This window comes from Chaetura pelagica, unplaced genomic scaffold (assembly GCF_000747805.2).
Source record: "Chaetura pelagica isolate M959 unplaced genomic scaffold, ChaPel_1.0 scaffold105, whole genome shotgun sequence".
Taxonomy (NCBI): domain Eukaryota; kingdom Metazoa; phylum Chordata; class Aves; order Apodiformes; family Apodidae; genus Chaetura; species Chaetura pelagica.
In genome coordinates, this window is record NW_009953393.1 from 4056012 (window position 1) to 4080326 (window position 24315).

Here is a 24315-nt window from a genome sequence, read left to right on the forward strand (position 1 = left end):
GCAGGGTCTCTGATATGAGCCTCTCACTCAGCTCTTGGAGGAAGCTTTCTCCACAGATAGCAAGCTAGGTTGGAGTCCTTCAAAAATGTGTCTGTTCCTCTGTATATTTGGACTCCATGTTGATATGCAAATGTAAACATTTTGCACTCAAAAGAAGTGCTGAACATTATTCAGCCCCAGGGCCCCAAGAAAATGCAACTTTGGGTTGAGAAATACCATGTTTGGGCAAAAGATGAACTTTGCAATAATAGACGTAATCCCCAAGGAGGAGGATTTGTGGGCAGAAGGCTGAAGATAGAGCTACAGAGCCACAAAGCCTGAAATTTATTACCAGAGCATTACTATCGTGCATGTGGAGTGTGCTTGTGCATGCATTATACTCACATTAATACAGTGAGCACAGGACTCTTCTGATATGGCATAGCAGGTTCATTGGCTTGAGTTAGACAGGAGTATTTTATCTACAAATGATCAGGTGGTATTTTGTGAGGACTTTTTTTTTTTTTAAGGAAGATCCACATTTGGTGGGATGGTTCTTTATTAGTGGTGGCAGGTTGAAATGATTTCTAATATTTGAAGTCCCAGGGAGGAATATGTTAATGTCATAAAGTTCTTATGCTATGTGAGACATATATCATTGATGTGATACATTTTTTTTTCATGTGTCCTTGTTACTTATCACATACATTTGAAGTGTTACCAGTTCTGGAGATTTGCAGCCTCTTCCAGAGACCCAGAAGCAACAGGGGCAGCTCTTGCTGCATAGACACCAGAGATGCAAGCAGCCTACAGAAGAGTGTTGTGGGCACATGGCTCTCACTCTGCCTCTCTTTATTTTGAAATTCAGCCCTAAATCTGGAAGACTTTCAAAGTCAAACACATTTAACTCTGGGTCTCTGCTTTTATAAGGTGGATGATTTAATGAATATATACCTTTAAGTATAAATAAAACATAATAGATTATGATTAGCAAGGTAGCTTCTCTATTGAAAGAGCATGTGTTTTTGTTCTTTGTTAACCTGTCTGTAAGATTCACAGGTGTGGGAAGGGAACAGTTAGGTGTGGAGAAACGTTTAATTAACTGCTAAAAGTTCTTCTTCTTTATGTTAACTTCTTAAAGGAGGTGCTAACTGCCTAAAGTGAGGAATTGCTGCCTTTTTCTTTAGTCTTTCACCAAGGCTTTGTAATTCCTAGTTTAGACCAATTACATTAAGGTCCTGCAGAAGGCAGCTTACCTCCTTCTCTTCTCAGTTCCCCAGTTATCAGAGGTGTTTGTTTATGCCTGTTTCCTTTGCTAAGCACTTAAATGTCTATGAATTAAAAACTATGTATAAAACCTGGCTATCAGGTAGTGTGAAGCCAAGAATCCTTTTTAAGGCAGTAGTCTTATAGTGGGGAATAATATGACCCATACCGTTTCTGAAGCCTGTTGAATGCAGTTGGCACCCTACAGGCAGATAAGAGGAAAGCTTTTGAACTTATGAAAAGTCATGCCCTCTAATCAGAGTCTGCTAATCTTTAGAATTTGCTTTGCCTTTTAGACGACTGAACACACTGAACAAGTGCGCCTCAATGAAACTCGATGTGAACTTCCAAAGAAAAAAGGTAAGGAAACTTCATGAAATGTGCTGCTTTGCCCTGTCTTTTATGATAAGAACTCCCCCCTTTAGCCTTTAAGTCAGTAATGCTCTTAAAAGTAAGTGAAGTATATTTGACTTTGAACATGTGTGTCAGCATTATCTGGACACATGATATTGTGAGATGCTGAATCTTGAAATTTTAAATAAAGTAATAAAGAAATCCTGTGACTAATATAGTAGGAACAATGCTATGTGTGTTAAAAGGGCACATGGAGTACTTAAAACTTTACGTATGTGCAATTCAAGTTCGTGGGTGAAAAGCCAGTGCGGTTTCATTAGGCTGGCTTGTTTGCCAATGCCATGTGAGTACACAATGGAAAATCCTGCTCGGAAAAAAATGGAAGCTGCTCGGACAAAAACAATAGCTTTTCTTTATTTCTTGTACTGACTTATTCCCAGTTAAGAATATGAAAATAAACTGTCATCCTTACAAGCTCCTGCGTAACATGGGAATTATTTGAGCTCAAAGGGTTTCGGTGACAACTGCAGAAACTGCCTATTGATTTTGAGTGTTTCGTAACATGTCCAGCATTAACTGTTGAACATTTGGTTTTCTGGTCACAAATGCCCCCAAGCCCTTGAGTAGTGTACAATGGTAGCTGTTGATTCTGAGAAATCTTGGTGCCTGTTTTTCCTCCCTTAGAGTGTTTGTCTAATGACTTTTAAAAACTGCCTCCCAGAGTTGTATTTGTGGTCTCTTTGCAGATTCAGTTAATTCATGCTCTGCTCACTGTTTGAAGGAACTTGAACAAAGAATGGTTTTAATGTCCACATTTTCTGCTTCTGCATGTGCCCATTTGTTCTCCTGTGTACACAGCCCTCTTTAGCATGCATGTTCTCCACTTACTGGAGCCACGGGAACCTCTTCCCTTCACTGCTTCAAACCTGATGGATTTTTCTTGTCTGCCAACACTTTCCACATCAAACACACACATCACACCTGAGAGAAAGAACAGTAAAACCCCCTGACCACACAATAACTTGATGATTTGGGCAGGTAGGTGCTATAGGAAGAGGCTGACATCCCTTAGCAAAAGCTAAGCTGACTGATGGTGCTTGGTTTGTGTCCATGGGCTTGTGTACTTGTATTCACTAAGATTCTGGAGCTGCACAAGAGTCAGAATTGCAAACAGCAACATATAGGGAAATGCTGATTGTCCTCTGGAAATTTTGTTTAGTTACTGTCCTTTTCTTCACCAAGTATTTTGAGTTTGGTGTGAAATTTGTGTGCTTCCTTGCTTATTACCTCTTTAAGTGTCTCATTGAGTTACAAAAAAAGGAGGATTTTTCTTATCTTTGTTTTATTATTTTTTTTCTGCTAACCCTCCCTGTTCTGAATGGATTGAAGCCCTCAGCTGCTCTCCTTGCTGGTGACCTTTAATTTGCTATGGAAGTCAGATTCCCCTACTTGCTATTCTTTCAGGGGGAACAGAAGCTAGTAGGGTCCATATCTGCATGAGGCCAGGGAGAAGCAGAAGGCAAAAAAGGTAAAGAAAGAGGGGACAGTGCAGATTTGGGACAACAGATACAGAGCAAGTTCGAGTAGAAAAGAATGTGGGGGAGAGAAGAAGAGGGAGGAGAGACTGCTGGCAGGAGAAAATGTAAATGCAAGTGTAAAAGCTGAAAATTGGATCTGGTCTCGAATACTGTATCAAGTAAACTTCTTTGCTGTAGATGCTGCCTTTCCTAGTAGTTGCTGTGGTGATCTGAACAATGAAATGCAAAATCAGCTTGCTTTGGAGGTTCAGCATAATGTTTGCACAGGACTAGAGCAGCTGTCAAAATAGGGCCAAGCAAGCTGCTGGGGAAGGTTATGGTAGAAGCCAGCATGGCTTGAGCGATGCCCACCCCAACCATTCGTGCCATGGGCTGCTCTCTTCCCCTTGGCTTCATCAAGATGTGACCAGAAATCCTCATGTATGTGTTGCAAATATGTCTGTAAGTGATTTGGACAGACAGAGATTAGCCTTTGGATTAACTGCCTTCTGCAGCTGTTCATTTATGCGAATTCCTGCCCCCAGCTGGAAAAATGTGGCAGAATTCCACCACAAATAAACCCACTTTTCTGCCTTTTGTTAGCATCCCTCAATATCTCAGGCAAGTAAAGCCTCAGTCAAAAAGATGTACTATTTTAAATCAACTGTGACAAATCTGTGAATCAAAACCTCTTTCTCTTCGGCAAATGTTATCAGTCACTCCTCAAGAAACTTGTCCCTTCTCGTCTTCCCAAACATAATGGTATTAAATGGACTTTTGAATATGCTCCAAAGGCATGCACTTGATTTCACCCCAGGTCAGTAGAAGTACACAGCCACTGCTCCAAGATGTCTGCTCTGTGGGCATAAAATGAATTGTTTCTTTCAGACCTACTCTTGATCCGCTGTCCCCATAGCAGGTGACATGTCAGTGAGCAAAGTGCTCTCTGCATTTCTTTAGGACAGTTTCATTTGTCAGCACACTCTGATATCTAACAAGAACTCAGGGTGTTTGTGGCTTCCAGTGTTTCTACTGATTCCATCACAAGAAAAGGACATTATGTCACAAGACACGCAGTACAGTCAAATTTGGAGTCACCATGGCAGCATTTCAGTATCCAGATATTTCATTTGTCTGACTTTTCTCCTGATGAAACATAAGCATGTTTCACTACCAGTCAAATAAACTAAATCTTTTTTTATATAGCTTCACATTTTGACACTGAAACCCCTTTGTATTTTCTGACTGGTTCTTGGGCAGAATCTTATCTTTTGTTGTGAATAGGGACAAAACTTCTTTACTACCAATACTCATTTCTGTTAATCTCTGCTTTCTTTTAAAAAAACACAATCTTATAACTTTTTTCCTTTAAAAATTACAGTATATTCACCACTGAACTTATGTTTATTTCTGTCTCTTACTCTGTGCTCTGCTCTTGCTGTTTTTCAGAATGTCTGTACCACTTTGGCTAGTTTGATCGAATCCAGCTTGTAGAAAATATGGGCTAAATTCTGTCAGTTCATACAATAATGTCAGTGCAGCTATGGGGTTTTATGTCAGCCAAGAATCTTCTTTAAAGTCCCTTTGGCATATTGGGATGTACAACAAATAAAAAATAGTGGGTTTATCCTATTGGCTGGTGCCATCAACACTTCAGCACTGGTATGCTTTGTAGATAGAATTACTGCCACTAAATATTTAAAAGTACATACCCATGTGGTTCTTAAAATATCACTTTGTGGCACTGCTAAGACCACAATAGATGGGTACTTAAGTGCTTGAGTCTGTGCAGCCCTTCAGTCTGTGTATGCATGCAGCTAACTGTGGAGCTGAAACCAAGGTAGAGCTGTCTGGTATTTCTTCCCTGCAGACAAAATGGCCAAAGCACTATTTTAGCCTGTTCTAGACCTTTTCCTGATTCTCCACCAGCTGGTTACTTTTTCTCTCTAGCAAGCCACAGGACAAAGATCATTCATTCCTGTGACCTAACATGAGCTGCAGGAGCACTGCACACCTCAGTGTTAACAGATAAAAGAGGAATGACTGAACTCAACATTTCATTCCTGTGTTTTATGGCTTAGACAGAATCTAAAACATCTGACTGACTTGAAGTGATAAAATGGCATTAGTGAGACCTAGCACGCTTCTGATCCCATTTTTAGAGGTTTCATGTTATTTAAGGTTTTGGGCATCCTTGTGAAATTTGTTTTGCGTATCTCAATTAGACAAGGCGGCGGAGATCTAGTCAGAGATGGGAGATAACTTTACCATCAAAACTTCATAGAAAAATGTTTCTAATAATAGACTTTTAAAATGAGAATTTTTCCAGTCCCAAAATAGTCTTTCTGGTTTAGCACTTCATTTTAGTCTGACAGCTTGTCATATTTTACTGCCTTCATACTACTTCCAAGAATATGAAGAGCTGTTTGGATGTCATGTAGGTGAAGTTAGTTTGTTCTCCATTAAAACAAACATACAAGAATAATGTGGTGCAGACCTGGTTTGAGGTCAGGGGAAGGATACTCATCAGCAACCCTGGGCTCTGCATCCTTAGAGAACAGAGAGTTCAACACTGTGCTTTCCATGCTGAAGACATATCTTTTTCTGTTTGTGCAAACAAATGAGAAGAATGTTATAGGGAGAGGTTTTGTTATCCCATTTTTTTTATTATTATTTTTTTTCCAAGGCACATGTTGTCTGCATTGCAGAGTGGCTCCTGGAGCTGCCTAAGCATCAGCACAACTCTGCATGTTTAAAGCTGAGGGATGGGACCAGGAAGGGCTGTGGGGCTGCTGCCGCCTGTGGAGAGGTATGGGGACACCAGAGACAGTGAGGCAGGCTGGAGGTTGTAAAGTTTGGGTGTCTCTGATGGCAAAGGCAATGCAGATAGTGGTTGCCAGTGTAGGCGAGGTTATCCACTGTAGATGCTGCCCCATCCAGGATTGAGCCTGGCTGCTCCTCCTCCCCACACCTCCAAATATTATTTTTCACTGTTATTTTAAGTATTATCACTGTTTATCTGTAGTTATGTTCCTGAAACATAAATCGTGTTAAATGTGCCTGGTCTGTGAAATTTTACAAGTGTTTACCTAATTCTCACTGCAGCACTAAGTGCAGCACTGGATATTTACTGTCTTGCTTTCTTAAATGGCTCACACTGCAGTAGTACCCAACTACGTCCCTTAACACCATCCCTGCAAGTCAAGATCCTTCTACCTGAGCCTTTCAAAATGCTTTTTGTTTGCTTGTTTGTTTTCCCCAAAACAGTCACTATGGGCATCACTTCAGTGCACACACATCTGCCAAACAGAAGCCAAGAGGCACTGATGGGACTCATGAGCTCCCTAACACAGAGCAGACTTTTATTCCTTATTAGTTAAGGTGCTCACTGCAGTCTTTACAATTAAATGAAAGAGGCTGTTGTGAAAGGACTCATGACCAATCTTTCATAAACTAGGTTCAGGGAGACTTTACCACCTGTTGCTCATATGGAGCAGCACAATCACATTCATTCAAATGACAAGTAAAAGCACTTGCTTTTAATATGTGCCACTTGCTATTTTCCAGAGTGAAGATTCAGATGAAGACGACCTCTGTGCTATTAGTAATAAATGGACTTTCCAAAGAACCAGCAGACGATGGTCACGGGTGGAGGACATTGATGCTTTGCTTCACCGATCAGACAGACATGGATCTTCTGGGGACATTAAAATGAAAAATACAACAAGCAGCGAGAGCGTCCTTACGGATCTGAGTGAACCTGAGGTCTCGTCTATTCACAGCGAGAGCAGCGGGGGAAGTGACAACAGGAGCCAATCTGGCCTCAGCAGCACTGCCAGGGAGACCTGCGACTTCTCTGGCCAGCATGAGGTAGAAAGCACACTGCTGCAGGACTCCACTGCAATAAACACAGCCCTGTCCCCCAGGGACAACCTGAAGAATGAAAAACCAACACGAACCAAAGCAAAAGCCTTTCTAAAACGCATGGAGACACTAAAAGCAAAAAGTGTGCATGGAAAACCAAAAGGCTCGGGCAAAACGGGTCCTTTAGAGATAAGTGGACCTGTTCTCCAGTATGAGCCGAAGTCCTTGAAAGACATGCACTGCGTACAGATAGTCAATGGCAATCTCCAAAATTTAGGACAAGATTCAGTCAAAAGAGGACTTTCCTTTTCTGCCAAATCCAGCAGTGACAGCAGTCAGTCTGAAAACAGCAGCAGTGGGGTGAGCACACCGTGTTTGAAGGAACGCAAATGCCATGAAGCAAACAAGAGAGGTGGGATGTACCTGGAGGACCTAGATGTTCTGGCAGGAACGGCCTTACGGCAAGTGGTGGACCAAAACCTCAAAAATGAATTTCATTCCCAAGAGAACTTGGTTGTGCATATTCCCAAGGACCACAAACCTGGGACCTTCCCAAAAGCACTTTCTATTGAAAGCCTCTCACCTACAGACAACAGTAACAGTGTCAACTGGAGGACAGGCAGCATCTCTTTGGGAAAGCAGAACTGCTCTACTCCAAAAGAGTCTGGATTGATGGCTTGCTGTCCTAAAGAGAGCAGAATCAGTGTTTATGACAACGTGCCTGGTTCCCACTTGTATGCTAGTACTGGGGACCTCCTGGACTTAGAGAAAGGTGTCCTTTTTCCTCATTTAGATGATGTTTTGCAGCATGTCAATGGACTCCAGGAGGTGGTAGACGGCTGGTCAAAGAATGTGTTGCCAGGTCTGCCAGCTAATGATGTGTCAGCCAGGGAATCTCCATCGTTGCCTTTCCAGTCACCCACACAGATCACTCTTGATTTTGAAGGAAACTCTGTCTCTGATGGCCGAACCACACCAAGTGATGTGGACAGAGATGGAACATCCCTGAATGAATCTGAAGCCACTGGTGTTAGGGACAGGAGAGACTCCGGGGTGGGAGCATCGCTCACAAGGCCAAGCAGGTAGGTAGCAAAATTTTGTACACAAATCCATAGACTGTGAAACATGATATAATGAAGCAGAGGCTCTCAGCCTGGGAGTCAGAAGGTGCAGGTGCCATTACCTGTATTTATTCTGTATGACGGTGGGGACTTCTCTGAGAAGAGTGAAACTTTGTGAGAAGGAGAATCCTGCTATGGAAATCCTTACATGCAATGAATGAAAAAATTGGTTTAATAGAGCAAACGAAGCCTTTTTTTTCTCTCTCTCTTGATCCATTGCTTACATAGTCAGACACTGTATATGTTGTGGGATGTATTTTCAATTTGTCTTCTAAGCTGTGCACTCTGGTATTTATGTGTCAGTAGCATCGTATACTTTTAAAATGTACTGGTCTGCTTTAAAAATGTCCTTTTCTGCTCAAAGAGAATTTCCCTGCTCTGCCTCCCTTACTTGATGGGATAAAATGATGGTATACTATTAACTTCTTAATAAAAGTGAAACGCAGGGTATTGTTAATAGTTTGCAGACTTGTTTTAAGTCAGAGGGATGAGTTGAACCAAGGCAGTATGGTCCTGGGTGGATCTTTTGTGGATCCACACTGCTTTGTGTAGGGTCACTTGGAATGTTCAAAAGAAATGAGAAAATACTTGTTTTCTGATCTGCCACCAATCTTGTCACATACTCAAAGAGGATTCTGCAGTGTCATGCTTTACTGCTGCCTGTGTGCTCACCACCATCACAAGCAAGTGAACTTGAGGAAACTACTGAGTAAATGAGCAGTGCCAAGGTTTTTAGGATTTGAGCCAGAACTCATGTTTGGCAAAACACAAAACTGAAGTGAGGGGTTTTTTTCCAATGCACATAGAGTACATAGAGAAAGTGCATTGGAGTAAAGAGAAGATGTGAGTGGCTCAATAGCTTGGTGGTTAATGCTCTTGCCAATAAGACACAGGTTTCAGTCCCTTCTCCAAAATATCCTTCAGTATTTAATGATAGAGATATTTGTAGAACCTCATCTCCAAATACATTGGTGGTCAGGCTGGTCCCCTGGGAAATGAGGGACCAGGCATCAAATCCCAGTTCTGAGTCAGGGAGAAAGTGCTTTAATCTGAATCTCCCACATCCTGTCGGAAGTGTGTGGGCTAAAGGGCATAGCAGGCAGCAGTGTTTCCCTGAGTACATGGACAAGACCCACACCCATTTGTGAATCTAACATTGGAAATACCCAAGCTTTTATTATCTTTTTTTTTTTTTTTAAGTAAAAAAGATTGAGCAAATTGTTTTATTTGCCTCTGAGCTACACTTTCCTTCAGTTGACACACTGCAAGCCATAATGTGTGTGTGTGTGTTTATGTATGCTTTGTCTATTGCCCAGCCCTATCTCAGAATATACCATCTTTTTCTGCACAGCTAAAGCAGTTGCCTGATTCTTCCATTGTTTCTTTTGCTAAAGGCGATTGCGATGGCACAGTTTCCAAATCTCTCATTGCCTGGGCCACTCCATTGCATCACTTCATATCAGCAATCAGTCAGCAGCACAACTGAATCTCCTGCAGAAGTTCTCCCTGCTCCGGCTCACTGCCATCATGGAAAAGTACTCCCTGTCAAACAAACATGGCTGGACCTGGTGAGTACCATCAATTAGGAGGAGCAATTGACTTTAACTGTAGAATTTGAAACTTCCCCCTTTAATCCATTGCTGCTTCCTGACTCAGTGGCAAAGTCCGAAGTAGATCCTGGGGATTTTAATTCATTCCTGTTCTCTAACAGCCCCTCTAGCAACACTCCAGTTCCAGAAAAAAATAAACAGAATTAGGAGACAGTGATTAAAAGTAGGAAATGTTTACAGTAAGTCTTCCCCAGGATTCATTTTGTGATTCAAAAAGAAACAGCTGCTGATGATACTCAATGTATTCCATATTGGTTTGTTGGTGCTTTAAAAGAAGGGTTAGAACGCTTACAGAACTTTGCAGATCAAAAGGTCCAGGCTTTATCCCAGTCTTGGACCTGCATTAGAGGGAGCTTGCAACAATAGCAGCTGTAACAGGTACCTGGTCACTCAGAGTGGAGATGGACACGAATGCTGGCAGTGTGGCTCCTTCTGTACCAAGTGGCTACAGAAATCTCTGTTTCATAGTATATGAACCCTGATGGGCCACACAGACTGAGGTGTACTGGAATAGAAATGTGCATAGATAAGAGATTCTAAGTCTCTGAGAAATAATCAAAAGGATAACAAACTCTCTCTAATACACAGAGACACTGATTTCAGTAAAACATGACTTACCATTTACATTGTGATTGATTCCCGTGTTCAAAGCACTTCACTAGAATCCCATAAAACAAGTTTGCCTTTAGAAATGGAAAAATGGATAGAAGGGACTATAGGCAAGATCCATCTCAATGACCTCAGCCATTCCAAGAAGTCAGAAGTCTAATCTGAGCAAGTTGAGTTAGCTGACTATGGTCAGTGGAAAAAGATGGGCAACTCCAAAGGCAGCTTATTCTATCCACAGCTGAGGGTTTATCATAGAATTATAGAATGGTTTGGGTTGGAAGGGACCTTAAAGATCATCTACTTCCAACCTCCCTGCGTGGGCAGGGACACCTCCCACTAGACCAGGTTGCTCAGAGACCCATCCAACCTGGCCTTAAATACTTCCAGGGACGGGGCAACCACAACTTCTCTGGGCAACCTGTTCCAGTGTCTCACCACTCTCACACCAAAGAATTTCTTCCTAATGTCTAACCTAAATCTACCCTCTTCCAGCTTAAAACCATAACCCCACATCCTCTCACTACAAGCCCTTTTTAAAAAGTCCCTCCTCAGTTTTCCTGTAGCCCCTTCACGTATTGGAAGGCCACTATAAGATCTCCCTGGAGCCTTCTCTTCTCCAGGCTGAACAGCCCCAACGCTCTCAGCCTGTCTTTATAGCAGAGGTGCTCCAGCCCTCTGATCTCATGGCCCTTCTCTGGACTTTCTCTGGAGCTCCATGTTCTTCCTGTGTTGGGGGCTCCAGAATTGGACACAAACTGTTTTGTGTCACCTTCCAGAAGTTCCTTACTACACAGTGAGTATAGAGGCAGTCTGGACTGCTAACTCTTTCTAAGTCTGTGTTAGAGAGCTAAAATTCGATAATATGAACTTCTAGATCACTGTTTTCTTTTGGTGCAGCTCCCTGCAGCAAGCTGACAATGTAGTGAAATTAATCTCACCTTAACCAACTCCAAATAAGCTGGTTAGAATATAGAAAATTTAAGATCCTGTGGTTTGTACAGAGGTTTTCCCTTCTGACAAATATTTATTCAGTTTGTATATTCAGTCTCTAAGGATTTATAAGAGTGGGATTCTAAATAGCTGTAAAGTTTTATCCTGTACTCATTCAGTAGGTCCTTTAATCCAATATTTATCTTCTTCCCACACAGATGAGAAAAATCTTTGTCACATTCAGGTTATAGTGATTTTTTATTTTTTTTTTAATTCCACTGCAGTCATAATGCCCACAAAGGGAATCCAGTTTGTTCTAATTTCTGCCATCATTTTTGAAAGTAAGCAAGCTCACCAACTTCACTGAAGTTACTCAGCTAGAATAAATCATATAACGCTCGGGAGGAATCTGGCACATAGGGATTTCCCACCATCATTTATTACTAGTCAATGTCAATGCTGTCACATAACTGGCAGAATAAAAACCATTCAGCATGTTAGAGGACTGAACCTCCTTTTCTCTTTGATACTCTCTCCACGATGTTTTGTTGGGCCATTCCTTTGTGTCCCTAATGGGGGCACAACTATGTTTGGTTAAACCATGTTTGCTGCACCTGTATGACAACTGCATGGTAAAAGCTTTTTTTGTTAGAACAGATTGTTATGCTATATCTTAGAGCCAGAAGCCTTCTACTTATAGAAGTTGTCAAGAAATCCATCAGTTATACAGATTGTAAAGTGTCCATGTATTGTACATTAAAGATTTTTTCACCACCCTTACAACAAAGGAGGTGGCCCCAGTTACCAGTCTCTGCCAGCAGTGTCACCCAGAGAGACTGTGTAAATACTCTGATATTTTCATGCAGCCTGTTCCATGTTCATTTTCAGGTCTGTGCCAAAGTTCATGAAGAGGATGAAAGTTCCCGACTACAAGGACAAGAATGTCTTTGGAGTGCCTCTGATAGTTCATGTCCAGAGAACAGGACAGCCTCTTCCCCAGAGCATACAGCAAGCGCTGCGCTACTTGCGGAACAACTGTCTAGATCAGGTATGAAATTTACTCCAGGGACTCTTCTGAAAAGCCACCCTGAGCAAGCAATGGTGAAGCTTTTTATATGTGGTACCACAATTCTTTGAAAATTGTTCTATCTCCTGTTGGGCCCACATCTCCTCTGGTGATTTGAGACTTGGTGCCAAAACTAATGGTTTGCCATTTTGAGGTTTGTACCCAGCAACTCTTCTGAGTCCTTGCAGCTCTTACAGTCCTGAAAACTGCTGAATTGTATACAATAGCCTACATCAAAGAGTGACATGAGATCTTATGTGTACTGAATCAGAGCTCAGGACTCCCAGCTTCTCTCTGTAGATGCACTGCTTATGCTTGACTGTTGCCACTGAGGGTTAACTGCATTCACCATTTCACAATATATGGTACAAAAGGTTTTATTTACTTAGCAAAGAAAGAAAAGTCCAAGAATAGAGAGCAAACTCAGCAAAATATTCAAAGTATTCTGTTGACCAAGTTGGATACATCCAGATAGAGTTAGGTCAGCAGAGGTTTAATGCCAAAGCCATTACAGTACATTTCCTTTTATAGTGTTCTTAGTTACAACAAGCCAGCTGGGAGACCCTCATGCTCAGACTATTCAGATTTTTTTTTAATTCCCTTTAGCTACAGAGCAGGGACATTCCAATCATATTTTTAGTCTCTTCCCCTAAGCATGAGGATATGTATCTTTATGAACATAGGAGTGGGAGAAACCCCCTGGCTGACTGAGGTCATTGCTTTACTATTACTGACCTTATGTCATATGACCTCTTCCATAACTGCTTTTGGATAGTTATAACTTCAGAGGGAACAACCAGCATTTTGCTCTGCAGACTTTGCTGCTTTCCTAGCTCTGAGGACAGGAGAAGGGTGGAAGTGGTTAGCTCTGAATCCTTCCGTATTCTGATCACCATTCTAGTTGCTGTTCAGGTTGTTTTATTGGGTGACAGTCACCTTTCCCAAAATGGTACTCTAAAAATGAGCTGTGGATGACAGCTGTTTCTCCTTACATCCAGTGGGGAGACACAGGCCCTTCCTATCCTTTCACTCTAACTGTAAGGAGATTCTGTAGTGATCAGACCTTGCATTTTAACTCCTGGGTGTCAAAAGTGAGGTGAGATAAGTTCTGCCTATCATATGTAGAGGCAGGGGAGTTGAGGGATGGGAGGAACAGTGTGCTGAAAATATGTTAATAGAAGATGGCATAGAGACAACTAGAAGCACTTTATTCTATAGCTAATATGCCTGGTTATTACTGTTGTAATCTGGGTTTGTATAATGAGCAGCAAAACGCAGTATAACACAGAAAAGTGAAGCAGCAAGCCTGGAATCAGTGGTGGGATTGGAGAAGACTCGTGCCCAAGTATGAGGAACAGGACATCTGGGGATAGGGATGGACTTGCCAGTTAAGAAGCAGAGTGATAGGAAGAAAGATAAGAGAGGGGGAATAAATGGGAGAGGAAGTAAAAGAGGGTAAAACCAAAGAGAAAGAAAAAGCTCTGGAGAGATCTGAGGTGGTCAAAAGGAGTGTCCGTGGGCAGTCTCAGACAATATCTGCTCTGAGAGGGAGGGCTGACTTGCTGGTAAGAATCAGAGCTGTGTGAAGAGCTATTTCAACTCAGCTTTAGTTTCCACTCAGAGTGGAATTGGGAAAATATTGAGTAGAAAATGAACGAGGAGAGGTACAGATTGAGACCATTTAAAATATCTTCCCACTGAAAACCTTTCTAGGCCAAAACCCTCCAGGAAGTTAATCTTCTCTGCTTTACAGTCATTTCCTTTGTTCCCATTCAACTTAAAGTCTCCTAATGCCTCACCAGAGGTCTGAGTAGCCTTCAGCCTCCCCATCCTGTTCCTTATGTGTCTCTTCAGTGCACTGCAGAAGGCAGGCCAGAGTTCTAAACAGGCATCAGAGCTTCAGCTGCATGCACTTGGTGAAGTTGAGACTGCTTTAAATCATTGTAAGATCTGACTCTTGGCAGTGAAGTATCTGAGGAGCCTCACTGCTATTTGTAGGATGTATTATTCAGTTTCAGCTTGTGAAATAAAAACTGCCTTGCCTTTGTCAACTGTATCTTTCTGTTATGTATCATATGGCTACTTACAGGGCAGATGATCCACAAAATGAGGATAGCAAAGAGATTGATAAATCACTTATTTTTATAATAAGTTCGTGATATTGCATAACAGAGCTTAAAACATCCTTTCCTATCCAGTGAATAACTATCCTCTTTTGTTTAATTATTATTTTTTTCCAAGAAAAAGGGAAATAGGAGTTTGGATAAGTATCATTAAACAAAAACAGAGGTCGAGAGTAGCAGAATGATGTGCAGCAGGAGATTTCACAGGTGAGATTTGGTGTCTGACCTCTTGAAACAGACTTAGCTGGAAGTTTTTGAAGGTTCTTTGAACTCACAAGGACACTTGCCATCAAAAGCAGAGAACTGAGCCTCCACTCTGACATTTATCTACCACATGACAAAACTGTAATTCTTTTATAAAATTACCATAGGTCCTTCTGCATCTTCATCACACATTTCTAAGAGCAAAAGGCATTTTTGAAAAGAATAGAGAAAGGGAAAACCAGATGAGAAGAGCTAGATGCTCTTTTGTGTGTATCCTCTTGTCAGAACAAAGAGTGGAGCTTCCCCTGTGGACAGAAATACAGTGCACCAGGATGTACACAGGGCACGCTCCAGTCCCTCTTCCTACACAGACATGTAGCACATGAGCAATGATAAATTAATCACTAAGAAGACATAGCAGAAGAACCATTCACAGCCAGTGTGGTGGAACAGTTCATCTCCAAATAAATACATCCCCTCACAGAGTTGCATAGTATGTAATCAGTGTCATTAATGCACAAGTGAACAAAAGTACTAAATACTATGTTCCTGGGCATGGCAAGTGTTCTGGGGAGAGGAGGAACCTACATGAACTCTGTGCCAGTAAAAGTGAGAGAGGAGAACCAAAAATCATTATTTCCTTGCCTTTGCAGGTGGTTGTTGGTGGACCAGTATGTGAAGGGGGCCTGCAGGGAAGCTGGGGAGGGACTTCTTGCAAGGCATATAGTGTAACAGTTTTAAGGTGCAAGAGGGTAGATTTAGATTAGATCTTAAGAAGAAATTCTTTAGTGTGAAGGTTGTGAGACACCTGCACAGGTTGCCTGGAGAAGTGGTGGATGCCCATTCCTGGAGATGTTCAAGGCTGGGCTGGATGTGGCTTTGAGCAACCTGGCTTAGTAGAAGGTGTCCCTGCCCATGGCAGGAGGATTAGAAGTAGATGGTCCTTACAAAGTGCCTTCCAACCCAAACCTACCAGAAAGCAGAACTGGCCACCAGCAAGACAGCAGGCACAGAAGACTAGAAAGCCATAGCTCCAAACCTGAAATGTGTTGGGTTTTTTTATAAGTCTTTCTCAATATTTCACCTTTTCCTCTGCAAAACTGAAGATTAAAAGGTGCTAACACTTCCCAAATAAAACACTGTAAACTCACTTGGGAATAAATAATGTGGTTGAGGCACAGGAATTTGCCCCTGGGGGGAATTCCACTGGTGAGAAGGAATAAAAGGGCAGCACTGCTGTGAAGGCACTTGCAGGCATCATTTGAAGAATTGCCACTTGCTTTAGAATAGAGAGCAAACAGGATAAAAATATATCTTAGTGACACTATACAAGTAATCCCTCTGTGGCCCCCACTTTCAAACTGGGGTTTTCAGTGGGATTTGGGGGAACTGTTGGAAGCAAAGAGCAGGAAGGGGAAAAAAAACAGACTTGGTTTTTATTTTAAAGCTCTACCAGGATGTACTAATCTTTTGCCACAGCATTTATTACTTAGCTGAGCATAATATTTTCTTGTTAGTCTTCAAAATACATACACAAATAAACATGAGGAACCAGATTCTCAGCTGGAGTAAATCAACAGCCAGTCACCCAGGCCAAGCAAGCCACTGCTGATTTATATCAGCTGAGCATCTTGCTTAAACTCTTCAGGCAGCAGGGAAATCACGTGCACTCTGAACTCTCCCTCTGGGATGGGATACAGAGCAGCAATGTTCTTAACTCTTACAGTCCTGCTGTGAGAGCATGTACTTGCCTGCAAGACTGTGGGCAAGTCATGACCATCACTTTTGCACATATTTCTCTTATTCTTGGCTAGAGTACCGTAAGTTCTGGTCATTATCAAAGTCCCCTGTAATAGATTTTTTAAAATATTTATATGTTATTTAAGTAACTTTTTAAAAAATAAATTCAACATGGTGCCTTTTTAGGTGGGTCTGTTTCGAAAATCTGGAGTGAAATCCCGAATCCAGGCTCTGCGTCAGATGAATGAGAGCTCCCCAGAAAATGTCAGCTATGAAGACCAGTCAGCATATGATGTGGCAGACATGGTAAAGCAATTTTTCAGGGACTTGCCTGAACCTCTTCTCACCAGTAAGCTAGGAGAAACTTTTCTACACATCTACCAATGTAAGTTCCAACATTTTTATTATTATAAACAAAGACAAAATATTACATATTGTGTAGTAATATGTTGTAAATTATTTTGGTATGTTAATACTGGGGGGGATTCTTTCTGCTCACCTCCAAGATGTGTAGAAGAACATCTGTGCCTTCAAAATCTTTCACTGAGAAATTTCTAGAACTGCCTAAAGGTTTCAATGTAACCAATTTAAGGGAAAGACACTGTGGCATCTTGAGAAGCTTTGCAAATATCAGCCTTACCATCAGAAAGAAGCCAGAAAGACAAGCTACTATGGGTATAAAAAGTGTGAAGGCTCATGTTTTTGTCATATTTCTTTAAACTGTGGGCCTGTTTCATGCAGACATCTCAATACAAGTGTGTCTTCCGGGCTTGGAGAAGTGGTACTTGACAATAAGAATATAAGCCTGTGTAGTCCTCTTTCTTGCTGTGACTTGACTATAATGAAAAGGCAAATAATTAAGCAAAGGTACGTGCAAGGCGCTTTCATATACATTCTCATCTTCTGTGTAAAGATCTCACAAGAAAGGAAGAGAAACCAGAGGATTTTTTCATTTCAACCTAAGCAGTCTTCAGCAAAATCTGAGACTCAAATTCCTAAGAATGATGCAAGTCCCTGTAAATCAGGAAATGACAGTGTATCTCTTCACCAGACTTAGGGAGAAATAAACAATGAGGGAAACACTGAAAAGCCAGAGAAATTAAAGCTTTTTTCCTGACAGTGTCCATTCTGAAGGCCAGTCATCCAGTGTTCTAACAGATACAGAAAGGCATAGCCTGCCAGCCTCAGCCAAATAATTGGAAGCACTAAACAGAAGTGTCTAGTCTTTTCACTTGCAGACATTTCAGCTGCCAAAACAATAGAAAGCCATTTTTAAACACTGTATAATGCCATTGCTAAAGAATCTAAGTTACTTCCGTGCCTCCCTTTACTGTAAAAATCTGTCTGTGACACATAGTCACTAATGTGTTTAACATCACAGTGTCTGTAGCTGGTAGAGAACTGCTGTGGTCCTGCAGGTGGGAGACAGCCTCACAAATAAATTTAGCGGATTTAGTCAAACGTGATGTTTTGGGACACAAATTAACTGAAACTATTTGTGCCTAGCCCTGAAGCATCACTTCCCCCTCTTTTTTCCTTCTTACAAGTTGCAGGTCTTGTTTGCCTAAGTACACAGCAGCAAGATTGTTCAGAAGAGCAACAGAAACTCTTAGTACTAATAAAATGGCAGTCCAATAATGAACTGGCCAAGGAGAAGATTATCTACTAGAATGACATGCTCTACTTGTTCTTGGAAACAAATCACCATTAAACTATTGCTTGATGAAAACTAGGATCTTGCCATAGGAGAGGCTGCAAGTAAACTGCTCCCTTGGCAAAGGAAGAGAGATGTGGAGGATCTCAATGCCATTGGTGTTATTAGGGCTGTAGCCAGAAGGAATCCCCGTCTCCAGGTTGGGAGCCTGGCATTAGGATTCACAGCAGTCAAGAGGCTGAACACTGACACATTGCTACCAGCCAATAAAAAAATGCTGTAAAAAAAGAGCAGGGGATGACTCTGTAACCCTGCATGGTACTATGGGGGAAGTCTGAAGAACTCTTTATGCTCATCGGAGGAGGAAAAAAAAGTCATAGGAAAGATTTTCTGGAACTCCACTAGTACTGTAAAGGTTTTCAGAAAGACTTGAGGATGGGTCTGTTTAAACCATGGGGGTAACAGGAAAAGATGGGCTCTGGAGACACTGGAGACTAACACTTGGATTAAGAATGAGTGGCAGTGGTGTGGGTTTTTTTCTATGTGACCAACAACAAATATGTTGTTCTGTTTTCGACAGTGCTGATAAAACTCCTTACATAGAAACACAAATGTTGAAAATTGCTGGGATACCAACTGTATTTCATAATGTCTGCAATTATATAACTCTGTAGCTGAAAGTTTTTCATCCCCTTCATCCTGTTTAACAAATTATTAATGTGAAGTTAGGAAGGATTTTTTTCTCCCTTAGTGTCTTGGCGAGGGATTTCTGATTTTCTGGGACTCGCTGAACAACTTTTTCATATAACCAGAATGGTCTGATTTGCTGTAACACAGTGGGAATGCAATAAGTGTAGTAGCCCATGCAGCATAGTTGTGATGAAACTTTGATGAAACCCCATTTTTCTAAAAACCTCAGTTGCCCAATGTTTACCTGTGACTTGAAGGGCTGGCTGATTTTCTTCTTTATGCATCAGGCTCACCGGCACAACAGTATGGGTGAGGGAGCACAAAGAGGCTATCTGGAGAGCAAAGGCTTCTCTGAAAGACCTGGCCTTGCTGCTTCTAGAAAGTTGGAAGCATTGGGCTGTGTTCCATTTGTCATTCATGTCTGAAAGATTTTAGAATAACATGTTTGTACAAGGCTGGCAGGCAGAGCTTAAAAGCTGGCTGTTCCCTCTAACTGTAAATCTGCTTTTATTTTTCTGTTCAATTACACAGTGTTTTGTAATAACCTGAGGAGGCCTCCAAGTCCAAACTGAGAAAACTTATGGTAGTTTTTTAAAAAAATTAATCTGTCTGGGGTGCTATTTAAGTGTATCCATTACTGCTTTCATTAAGCTCCTTTTTACAGTTTAGGACACAAATGTAAGTACTTTCCCAAAGCTTCCCTAACTTTTGAACTGTCTTCCCAGAAGACAAGAGAAACCTGGAAAATACCACTTAAAGATGCAAGTACTGAGTCCTGCTCTCTCTTCATAAACTTTAAATGGAGTTCAGTCTCTCCTGGGGAACAGCCTTTTGAAGGAGCAGAGACATGTCATACAATGACTAGGTGACCTGTGCTTAATGGAGGAGCAAATACCAGGGGCCCTCTGGCAACCAGCTGGTCTTCACCCCGTCATCCCCTGCCATCTGCCTCTACAGAAAGCCACACCTCGGGTGTTGAATGACTCTGCCAACTCTCTCTTGTTCCTGGCTCCTTATCTGACCTGACCGTTGACTCCCCTGCATGTCCCTTGCTTTTCCTCAGACGTCCCCAAGGAGCAGCGGCTGCAGGCGGTGCAGGCAGCCATCATGCTGATGTCCGATGAGAACAGGGAGGTTTTGCAGACTCTGCTGTGCTTCCTGAGTGATGTCACCTCTGTGGAGGAGAATCAGATGACTCCCATGAACATAGCTGTTTGTCTGGCTCCTTCCCTCTTCCATCTCAACATAGTGAAGAAAGAAAGCTCACCGAGGTGAGTTTCCTCTCTGTACTGTAAATAGTCCTATCCTTCATGCCAGAGAAGTTGTGGATGCTCCCTCCCTGGAAGTGTTCAAGGCCAGGTTGAATGGGGCTTTGAGCAACCTTGTCTAGTGAGAGGTGTGTCCTGTCCATGGCAGGGGTGGCAACTAGATGATTTTTAAGGTCCCTTGCAACCCAAACCATTCTATGATAATATATAATAATGCTTTCAGTGTTTCTAAAGGTACGCAGGATAAAATTTTCCAAAGTATCTGCTTTCCAGCACGTTTCACAGGGCATGGCTGCAGTGAGGTGGGAAAGCCCATGCTGCAGAGCCAGCAGCACCCTTGCGTGTGCATAGAAGGCATTTTTTTACAAGCCCAACAGCCATTTCTGGCTGGCTGTTGGGAATGTGTAGTGCCTGCTTTCCCTGTGAAATTTCACTGAAGCACTAATGAGTTTTGCATAAGCAATGTTGGCTTCTGTGAAGGGAAAGGGCCTGATTTTGTTCTGGCTGAAGTGAAAGATTGACCATATTTTAAAGGATTTTAATACGTAGATTTTCAGTGAGTGGTTTTTCACTCTATTTTCTGGCTACATTTTGCCACTTGGGAAACTGAGTTTATTTCAGGCCACATTAAGATGGTCTGCAACATGGTGAGTATAGACTACACAGGGCATAGATGTCCCTGCTGACTTTCTCCCCTGCCTCTGGTTTAGAATACACTGAGATTCATGGTCTTGTACATGTATCACCAGTGTCTGAGCAAGCACTTGAAGCAGCAACAAGATAAAACACTGTACATCATGTCTGTTAGAAGTCCATTCCAAAATGTACAGCACCTAACGCTCAACAAACATTATCTTTCCTGATTTTACCTTTGGCTCAACAATATTTTAGGTAAACATTTTTTTCCTTTAAAAAAGGCCCAACACTTTCAGCAAGCTTTGTGATAAATAACAACTAAAGATAGGCTTTTCTCTCTGGCATTCTGAATATCTTGCTGCTGTTTGCTTTCCTATTAAAAAGATTCACCTCTTTTTACCTGAGACACTGAATTCAATTACAGAGTAATACAGAAAAAATATGCAACAGGGAAGCCAGATCAGAAGGACCTCAGTGAAAACCTGGCAGCTACTCAGGGACTTGCTCACATGATAATGGAATGCAACAAACTTTTTGAGGTGAGTGAGAGACTCAAACAGCATTATTCATGGCCACATCATGCAGGAGCCTTTGAAGTATTTGTTTATTCTTACATTTTCTGTCTCATATTAGCTCAGAGATTTATGGTGACTCCCTTACTTGTAAAGTTTATTTATCTCATTCCTTTATGACTGTTCCTTCTAGCATTCAACTACTAAAAATGCAGGGTAATTGTGGCAGTTTTCAACCCAAATTACTGGATTAGGCAATTTTAGTCTAATTGCAATAAAAATCTGCTGGTTTAACACTTGATATTATTATAATGCTTTTACCACCTCAATTAAAACATTCATCTCAAAAAGAAGAGTTGATACATGATATTTCTGTGTGTCATGCAATAAAGTTAAAATGCCATAGGGAGATGCAGTCTCCCTGCATCTTTCACTGCAGCTGGAGGAGAGATAATGCTCATACCTCCCTTCCCCTGAAGCACAATGATAATATATAATAATGCTTTCAGTGTTTCTAAAGGTACGCAGGATAAAATTTTCCAAAGTATCTGCTTTCCAGCACGTTTCACAGGGCATGGCTGCAGTGAGGTGGGAAAGCCCATGCTGCAGAGCCAGCAGCACCCTTGCGTGTGCATAGAAGGCATTTTTTTACAAGCCCAACAGCCATTTCTGGCTGGCTGTTGGGAATGTGTAGTGCCTGCTTTCCCTGTGAAATTTCACTGAAGCACTAATGAGTTTTGCATAAGCAATGTTGGCTTCTGTGAAGGGAAAGGGCCTGATTTTGTTCTGGCTGAAGTGAAAGATTGACCATATTTTAAAGGATTTTAATACGTAGATTTTCAGTGAGTGGTTTTTCACTCTATTTTCTGGCTACATTTTGCCACTTGGGAAACTGAGTTTATTTCAGGCCACATTAAGATGGTCTGCAACATGGTGAGTATAGACTACACAGGGCATAGATGTCCCTGCTGACTTTCTCCCCTGCCTCTGGTTTAGAATACACTGAGATTCATGGTCTTGTACATGTATCACCAGTGTCTGAGCAAGCACTTGAAGCAGCAACAAGATAAAACACTGTACATCATGTCTGTTAGAAGTCCATTCCAAAATGTACAGCACCTAACGCTCAACAAACATTATCTTTCCTGATTTTACCTTTGGCTCAACAATATTTTAGGTAAACATTTTTTTCCTTTAAAAAAGGCCCAACACTTTCAGCAAGCTTTGTGATAAATAACAACTAAAGATAGGCTTTTCTCTCTAGCATTCTGAATATCTTGCTGCTGTTTGCTTTCCTATTAAAAAGATTCACCTCTTTTTACCTGAGACACTGAATTCAATTACAGAGTAATACAGAAAAAATATGCAACAGGGAAGCCAGATCAGAAGGACCTCAGTGAAAACCTGGCAGCTACTCAGGGACTTGCTCACATGATAATGGAATGCAACAAACTTTTTGAGGTGAGTGAGAGACTCAAACAGCATTATTCATGGCCACATCATGCAGGAGCCTTTGAAGTATTTGTTTATTCTTACATTTTCTGTCTCATATTAGCTCAGAGATTTATGGTGACTCCCTTACTTGTAAAGTTTATTTATCTCATTCCTTTATGACTGTTCCTTCTAGCATTCAACTACTAAAAATGCAGGGTAATTGTGGCAGTTTTCAACCCAAATTACTGGATTAGGCAATTTTAGTCTAATTGCAATAAAAATCTGCTGGTTTAACACTTGATATTATTATAATGTTTTTACCACCTCAATTAAAACATTCATCTCAAAAAGAAGAGTTGATACATGATATTTCTGTGTGTCATGCAATAAAGTTAAAATGCCATAGGGAGATGCAGTCTCCCTGCATCTTTCACTGCAGCTGGAGGAGAGATAATGCTCATACCTCCCTTCCCCTGAAGCACAAGGCAACATTTCTGAGGGGCTAGAGGAGTAACATAGGGGTGTTGACCTACAGCTGACCAGTCTAATATGGTTCTGCATGAGCAGTGCTATTCTGAGCTATGGACAGTTTCATTACACTACACTGATTTTTCGTCTTGCATAAGAAGCAAAGACAGAAATAGGTGTCCATTTTACAGAACACAGGCTCATTGTAATTGGGTGATGAATAGTCCATTAGCCTAGAAACACACTACCTTAAGGAAGAGTTCTCAGCAGGAGGTTTTCCTGTGTTTTTTCCCTCCCTTCTGTGGCACAGGTCCCGCACGAGATGATCACCCAGTCCCGAAACTCCTATGTTGATGCAGAAGTGCATTCTCCCACCCTAGATGAGCTTGGGAAACAAGTGGATGAGGAAGGAGGGAGCTATCAGATGTACCTGGAAGGTCTCATGCACAATCTCCAGAAAGAAGCAAAGGAGAAATTCAAAGGATGGGTCACCTGTTCCAGTATAGAGAACACAGAACTCGCCTACAAAAAGGTGATTTAGGGTGATATGGAAGAAGCAGTAAAGGAACCAAAGTAAAATACAGCCTAGCTATGGGGACCCCCTGACTTGTTACATGGCTAAATATGTACCTTTGTGTCTGGTGAGGCACTTTTATTTATTTATTTTTTTACAACACTACTGAAAACAGTTAAAAACATAATAAAATAGTGATTAAAGTATGAGATTGCAAGAGAAATCACACAAAGCAAGCTAAGGTCTCCAAAATGGATAATGTAAGTGATGCAGCAAACAACACAGGGTGTGAGCTGAGACTTTAAACAACAGATACCATCACTAAGCTCTTTGACTGAGGGACAGGCAAAATTTCTGACCATCTCCTGTTGTTTGCCAGCGGTTTGGAGAACACAGCCAGAATGTAGGCATTAAAAAAATCTCTTCAGGCTGCTTGCTGCTTTACTTAGCCAGGCTACCCATATGGCCAGTTCTATTCCTGATCCTCTTGTCCTTGTGATATCTGCAACTTTTATCAAAATTTCTGAGGTCATTCCAGGCACTGTCACCTCTGCAGGGAAAGCCAGACTGCTGCAGCCAGGAGGAGGGTGTTGCAGGGTCCCTGCAGACAGTGGTGTTCAGGGCTGCTAGGAATGCAATGACAAAGGGAGATCTGCAAACCAGCAGCAGCTGCCAGCGAGAGGAAGGGATGGATTAGGGGTGGGTGACACTAGTTAGGTAGGGGAAGAGCACTGGGAGGAATATGGGATCTGGGTG

General features: G+C 41.7%; 1 protein-coding gene across 1 annotated transcript in view; it reads left to right on the top strand.

Moving 5' to 3' along the window:
* STARD13 (StAR-related lipid transfer (START) domain containing 13) overlaps nucleotides 1-24315 on the top strand; it is a 119370-nt gene that overhangs the window by 89911 nt on the left and 5144 nt on the right. Inside the window, exons 4-11 of the mRNA XM_009998344.1 lie at nucleotides 1542-1605; nucleotides 6684-8062; nucleotides 9496-9669; nucleotides 12139-12298; nucleotides 16570-16768; nucleotides 19791-19998; nucleotides 21056-21170; nucleotides 23356-23577. Coding sequence (XP_009996646.1) covers nucleotides 1542-1605; nucleotides 6684-8062; nucleotides 9496-9669; nucleotides 12139-12298; nucleotides 16570-16768; nucleotides 19791-19998; nucleotides 21056-21170; nucleotides 23356-23577 — 2521 coding nt within the window. The remainder of the gene's footprint in view (nucleotides 1-1541; nucleotides 1606-6683; nucleotides 8063-9495; nucleotides 9670-12138; nucleotides 12299-16569; nucleotides 16769-19790; nucleotides 19999-21055; nucleotides 21171-23355; nucleotides 23578-24315) is intronic.